The sequence below is a fragment of the Thunnus albacares genome, chromosome 6 (genome assembly GCF_914725855.1).
Source record: "Thunnus albacares chromosome 6, fThuAlb1.1, whole genome shotgun sequence".
Classification (NCBI taxonomy): Eukaryota; Metazoa; Chordata; class Actinopteri; order Scombriformes; family Scombridae; genus Thunnus; species Thunnus albacares.
The window spans coordinates 1,748,061-1,754,543 of record NC_058111.1 but is presented as its reverse complement, the minus strand read 5'-3'; the positions used below and the strand labels follow the sequence as shown (position 1 = coordinate 1,754,543).

The following is a 6,483-nucleotide window of genomic DNA, read 5'->3' as shown; positions in this document are numbered from 1 at the left end:
ACGTGAAGGAATTGGGGGAAGAGTTGGCCTCTCTGCTTACTCTGTCCCACAAAACCTTTCAAAATGACTTGACACTCGATGACGTCTTCAACAGTCCCATTTCGTCCAACCAAACTATCCAAAACTCAAACACAGTCAATTAATAACAACATCACAGTTGAAACACGACTTAAAGAAAGTTGAAACAGGTGTGGGCCGAAGCTACAGCATGTAATGTCTACCTTTTTAACACACATCATGTTTAACCGTGCAATGCAACAACAAAACAGTCATACACAAATTCTATATCAGAGTTGTAGGTCTCTTCAGTTCCTCACTGATTCCCTCCTGTGTTCCATAATCTAAGCACATCTCCATCATCAGAAAGAGCCTAATCATGTGATGCATCAATAAAACAAACCCTTGTACAAATTCAACTTCTAACCAAGACAAAACTCTTGTACAACTACTTAAACACAAACAATATCCAACAACTTTGGTTTCTTACTTAAGACCTATTTTTTTTTATCTCAGATTCCTAAGAGAAGCATGTTGTAGACTCCCATATTGAGGAAATCCTGAATTCTTATGCCACTTTGGCAACAGAGCCATCATAACTCACTTTTCTTTTCTTTTTTTTTTATTCATTTTTTTTCCACTTTTCCTTCACACTCCCGAGTTTAACAACTTCTTGCTAACATTTGCTTTGGAAAGTTAAATCTTTTCTGAACTCTCCTCTCATTAACTTCTTTGCAGGTAGGAGCTGCAGACATATACCCACACGGCAAAATGCAACCCAGGAAAATAAAAGAAAAACTGTGTACACATTACAGCACAGACTTTAAACTTGCTTTAGCACTTTTCCACAATTTACGCAGGCTCACATATTGATAGAACTCTGATCTCACCCCATATTTTAGGCCTTTTTGGGGACTCTAACCCCTTTTATTTCTATGGCTTTTGGTTACGCAGGCTCACATATTGATGGAACTCTGATCTCACCTCGTATTGTACGCAGGTTCACGTTTGTTGTTCCCAATCTTACCTCGCACTTTTAGCCCAGGGGACTCTAACCCCTATTAGCTCTTATCAAGGACTCTAACCTTGAAAGGGACCCTGGCAGCGGACTCTAACCCTGCCTCTTTTCTGTGCACTTTTTAGGCAAGAGAACACTTTTCTCTCACTTTAGGCAAATTCCCTAGGAATTCCCTCTCTAAGCTTAGAGTATCTATGATGCCATTAAAACGTCAACGACCACCAATGCATGCCTTCGAACTAAACTCCCTTTCTTTTCCCTAAAAATTTTGGAAGCAAATAACAAATGCAATTTCCACAGAATTAATCACAATTACCAACAAACCAAAGATTGCTTACCACTGTCCCCATTTCCTGGAAGGTGACCCCAGCCTTTTTGCAAAAAGACCATAACTTACATAGGTCCCCGAGGTTTCTGCAATCTCCTAGGATCGGTCCTGGCCACTGGACAGGTCAACTCTCCCAGGAAAAAGGTCAGTGGGTTAGCATCCCGGACGAGCCCCCAAATGTTGTGGAAATTTTCTCTCGAGAAAGAAGGCACATGGAGACATAAAGAAAATATTAAACATTGTTACTTGTTGAAGCAGTTGTAAACACTGTACAATCTATCACATCATCAGTAACAATTATACAAATGCCCAAACACAAACAAAAATACAAGACTTTGTTCTCAGATCTCAGCAATTAAGTTGAGTACTATGTTATCAGAATGGTTAGAAATGACGGACAAAACTAGGAGTTTTAATAAACTGTTAAATGATCCTTTAACTAATAACAGAACATCTCTGCAGGAGATATCATTGTCACACAGATTTATTTAAAATCATGTACAAACAATACAAGGCTTCAACCGTCAGCTACAAAATGTACAAGCAGAACAGCAGGAGTACAAAACTGAAAGCAGAAAGAGCCGAAAGGTACAAAGGTTCCTCTGTGTGTGTGTGTGTTTTGTGATACTGTATGTAGGGAAATAAGTAACAAAAGGATGTTTTCTTTCTTTCTCAATAAAGAATAAAAAGCAAGAATCAAACTATATACAAACAGAGATTTTGTGTGAAATGACAAGATGCTTGTTATGTGAACACACTGCGGCAGCGTCGGTGTGAAAGACTGTTGTTCACACTGATCTGATATGAGCTGAGTTGTGTTGACACTGCAAACAGGCTTCAGTTTGACTGAAACCAGGAAAACAGCTGCGTCACCAAATACAATAAAAACTCTATCGAATTTGGTGTGAAAAATGGAAGGTTTGTAACTTCTTCTGTACATCTATTAGAAACCTATTTAACATAAATGTATTTTTAACATATTTGAATGTGCTTAACCAAAGGCATTGGAATGTAAAATTTAAATCTCAATATATTATATGAATTTGGTCAGTTTATTTGAAGAGAATTGATTGGCTGTAGTTCCTGTCACTGTTTGTTAAAAGTTTTGATCTTCTGAAGGTCCTTTGATTGTTTTTCTCCCCCTAATGGTGGAACATGATTATCTAATCACCATCAGCTGTGTTACTAGGGTGTGGCCTATATAACATACCCGTGCCTGTGTCCTAATATGATTGTTGAATTTGAAGAAGACCTGAGGGCCGAAACATCATTCGAATAGGAGAGAAATACAAATGGAGCCAGAGTGTGTGTGCAACACTTTTTTCCTGCTCTCAAGAAGAAAAATATAGAAAATCACCAGACTGATCCTTTAAGTTACAGCCGATCGGTTTGTCTTGTTGAAGTGTTAAACGATGCCTCACTGTCTGTGGCTCTCGGCTGCCCTTCACTGTGCCTCCTTGCCTTCTTGCTATGTGGACGGCTCAGCTGAGCCCGGAACGCCTCACAAAAGATGAGGTAGATTAGTGGATCCAGGCAGATGTTGAGAACTGACAACAGGATGGTCGTCTCCTTCACGTAGTACAACATCAGGCTCAAAGAGCACCGTTTACTCAGGAAGGTGTAGGGAAGGCGAACCAGGTGGTACGGCACGAAACAAATGCAGAAGACGCTGACCAGCACCAACATTTTCTTGCGTGACCTCATGAGCTTCTTGCAGCTGGAGGATGCCGGCTGCCTCTGCTGTGCCAGCAACACACTGCGGGAGGCGCTGTAGTAGAAGAAGACCAGGGAGACGAAGACGAACAGGAAGATGGCAGAGGAGCAGATGTGGATGATTTTGTAGAACACAATGACCTGGGCGCTTAGCAAGGCATCACAGGTGTCAGAGACAATGGTCAACTGTGGTTTGGTGAGGAGCGACAGGGTGATATCGAAGGTCATAATGGCCAGGAGGAAAACCCAGGTTACCGTGGAGATGATGCGGGCAGCCTGCACTGTCTGAAGGATGTGATTTCCTAAAGGATAGATGATCTTCAGATACCTGGAGAGAAGAGAGGCAGGCGTCAGCAGATTATTTCACTGATTAACAGTGATACAAATAATCAAACCACAGATTTCATGAGGAATGAAGATTCTAATATTAGTTCTAGAGGAGAGGACCAGCTCTTTACTCCTGCAATGATACAAGGACATGGAGAAAGCTCATGAACATTTCAGCTTGCAGGAGTTCCAATGTGCTTGTATTCTATGTCTGTGCATATGGGAAGATAAACTCACTTGAACTTGTATATTGTAAAATGTAACTTGTTTCAAATTAAGAATATGAGTGAAAGGGCTGAATTCATAGTTTAGGTTAAGTTAACACATACAAATAGCTCTTCTAACACAAACAAAAGTTATCTTGACTAAATTTTGCATGTTGTATAAACCCCTTGTCTTCGTTCAGTGGATTCAGATCTGTTAATTTATTGAACTGCACAGGTTGTTGTTTGAAATTGTAAATGTAATTCAGATGAAATTCAGTTTTCATCTGTATTTTCTGAATTTGAAGTCAGTTTTTCATTTGACTGTAAGAACTTACAGCTGTAGTTACTGCTGTTGCTCTGTAGAGTCAGTATAAAGATAATATGCAGGAATATAAAAACAGACAATAAGGCAATAAAATATTTATAAAAAGTATTAACTGTGCTGATAAACTGCATAGTTTGTTGGAGTCTAGGGTGGGGGATCTACCTGTTAGCAGCGATGTAGCCCATGAACAGGATGCTAGCGTACATGTTGAGGTAAAAGGTGGAAGCTCCAAAGTTGCAGTAGACCAGGTGGAAGGTGATGGAGCTGTTGGTGTAGTTGATGATGCGGAAGGGGAGGTAAAGGCAGAGCAGGAAGTCAGCGGCTGCCAGGTTCTTCAGGTAGACCATCATGATCCTGGATACCTGCTGCTGAGCTGAGCAGAAGTAAACCTTCATGGTGAAGCTGTTGAGGACCAAACCCACCTGGAGAGGAAACAGGAGGAACTCAGGACAGGTTTTTAAGAGATTAACATGTGTGCTGATTAGCATACGGAGGAGGAGGAAATGTGACTGTAATGTGAATATTTGACACTCACCAGAAACACCAGACTGTAGACCGGCATGAAGAAGAGGTGGGCTGATGTGTCGACCTGATCACAGTGAGTCATATTATCATCATTGTCGGTTTGGTTGATGACTGAGGTCACTCGCTCTGTTACCAGGTCACCCATGTTTGTGGAGGTTCTAAGAAGGGTGAACACAATTATATCATCTTTATAGTGTTAAATATAGTTTGACACATTAACTATGTATCCTACTGAACCATCAGCTGACTTTATCATTACACATGTAAGACAGGAAGAGGCCTTGTGGATTAAATCTAAAGTGAGTCCAGGTGCCCTTTGTTAAGCATGTCTTTCAGCAGTCAGGTGTCCATATGAACAGTGAAAGAGGTTTTCCTCGCTGTAATCATTCCTCCTGTTCATACTGGATATTAAAAGATCCCCTTCAAATGTGCTTTCAATGTAAGTGATGGAGGCCAAAATCCACAGTGTGTCCACACAGTCATTTAAAAGTTGATGTGAAGCTTATATGAGGCTTCAGCAGTCTGAGTTAGTAATAACAAGTGGATATCTGCTGTAAGTGCTGTTGCATAAGTGCACCATGTTCATGATGCATAAGTGATAATTGATTCATATTTGATTCCATTATTTAATACAATAAGTAAATAAACAATTTATTTGATTGAAAAAATTTGATGTATAGTTAAAATTTAAATCTGATGTGATTAAACAGATTTGTCTTGTACAGTATAGGAATATACTGATGTATAACAGGTAGCAAATGAACATAGGTGACTGAAAGGGTTGTAACCACTAGTGCTGTAGCGGAGTGAGTGGTGGGCAGACGGGTGGCTGCCCCGGGTCCAGTTACAAAGGGGCCCACCTTGGGCCCAGTCTGCCTGCTTGAACATGCATTTTGTTATTTAGTTGAATATTAATATTACATTATTAATATTATATAATAATATGATATTAATAAGTCTGTTTGTGTGTCTTGATCGTGACAAAAAATAAAAAGTCCTCAGAAGACTCAGAGTCTGTCTTCCACAGAGTAGAGACGAGCCCCCACCTCAGCCAAGGGGTTCTCGTCTTGTGTCTGGACAGAAAGTGTGTCAGACACATTTTCCACGTGCACATCTCATGCAAAAGATATGTTGCATGTGTTGCGTGTGACGTGCATTTGAAAAGTGCATCTGACACGCAGTATGATATGTGCATTGTTTCTTTTTGATAAGAACATAAATATGCTGTCTAAATGCCATCCTATAGTTTTCTAATTGGATGTAATGTGGTTTGTTGTATTACACCACTATGAAACACTCTGAATTTGTTAACTGTTTTGATAAAATGAATGTGTGAATGAATGATTGAATGAATGTTATCCTACTGTATACCTTATTTCCTTTAATGACCTGTCTGACGGGCTTCTGACCACACCACTGCCAAGTGCTTAGTTTCAGACTTAATTTAGCTAAACTTGATAAATGTGTGGGGTCAAGAAAGTATAAAACAGAAAAAAGAGCAATTTTTGTTAATTTTTTCAGATTTTTCGCTAACTGCTCTTTTTTGGGGAAATGCCTGTTCAGGGCTCAATAAAGTTACAAACATCTATAATTAGACTTAAATTTTGGTTATGAAGAAATGAGTCAGAATGTTAGATGAATGTTGTTGGGACTGGTAGGAGTGCGTTTGGTTATTATGAAATCATGAAATTATTAATATTATTAATATTAATTAATAATACAGGACACCAACTGTGAGCCTCACAACAACCTACACACAACAGAACATTACATACACTTACAATGTCAATTAGAAATTAATAATGTAAACTTGTCAAATTAAAAGCAAGACTACTTGCGCTAATGAGAAGACCCTAGATGAAGTGTAGATTCAGAGGTTGCAGAGCTGATTGGTCTTTAGTTGATGTTTTAATTTGGCCTTGAATATATTGATGGAACTACAGCTCTTCATATCATCAGGTAGGACGTTCCACTGAGTTGTGGCTTCCACAGAAAACGCTGACTGCCCAAATGCAGTGTGATGAAATGGTCTGGTACAATCTTG

General features: G+C 39.5%; 1 protein-coding gene across 1 annotated transcript; it reads right to left on the bottom strand.

Annotated features, from left to right (window-relative positions):
* Positions 1–1,881: 1,881 nt before the first annotated feature.
* LOC122984067 (P2Y purinoceptor 14-like) lies at positions 1,882–4,560 on the bottom strand. Its single transcript, XM_044354353.1, has 3 exons — positions 4,450–4,560; positions 4,077–4,336; positions 1,882–3,384 (listed from the first exon to the last, which is right to left on the bottom strand). The coding sequence occupies exons 1-3, from the start codon at positions 4,519–4,521 to the stop codon at positions 2,718–2,720; spliced, it is 999 nt and encodes a 332-aa protein (XP_044210288.1). The 5' UTR covers positions 4,522–4,560; the 3' UTR covers positions 1,882–2,717.
* Between the last annotated feature and the right edge of the window lie 1,923 nt (positions 4,561–6,483).

What these genes read in the sequence shown, in the direction of transcription:
- LOC122984067 (XM_044354353.1), bottom strand. Translation starts at nt 4,521, where the DNA reads ATGACTCACTGTGATCAGGTCGACACATCAGCCCACCTCTTCTTCATG. An exon ending in TCTACAGTCTGGTGTTTCTG is followed by an intron (nt 4,337 to 4,449) that starts GTGAGTGTCAAA and finishes TTTCCTCTCCAG; the next exon opens with GTGGGTTTGGTCCTCAACAG. An exon ending in GGCTACATCGCTGCTAACAG is followed by an intron (nt 3,385 to 4,076) that starts GTAGATCCCCCA and finishes TCTTCTCTCCAG; the next exon opens with GTATCTGAAGATCATCTATC.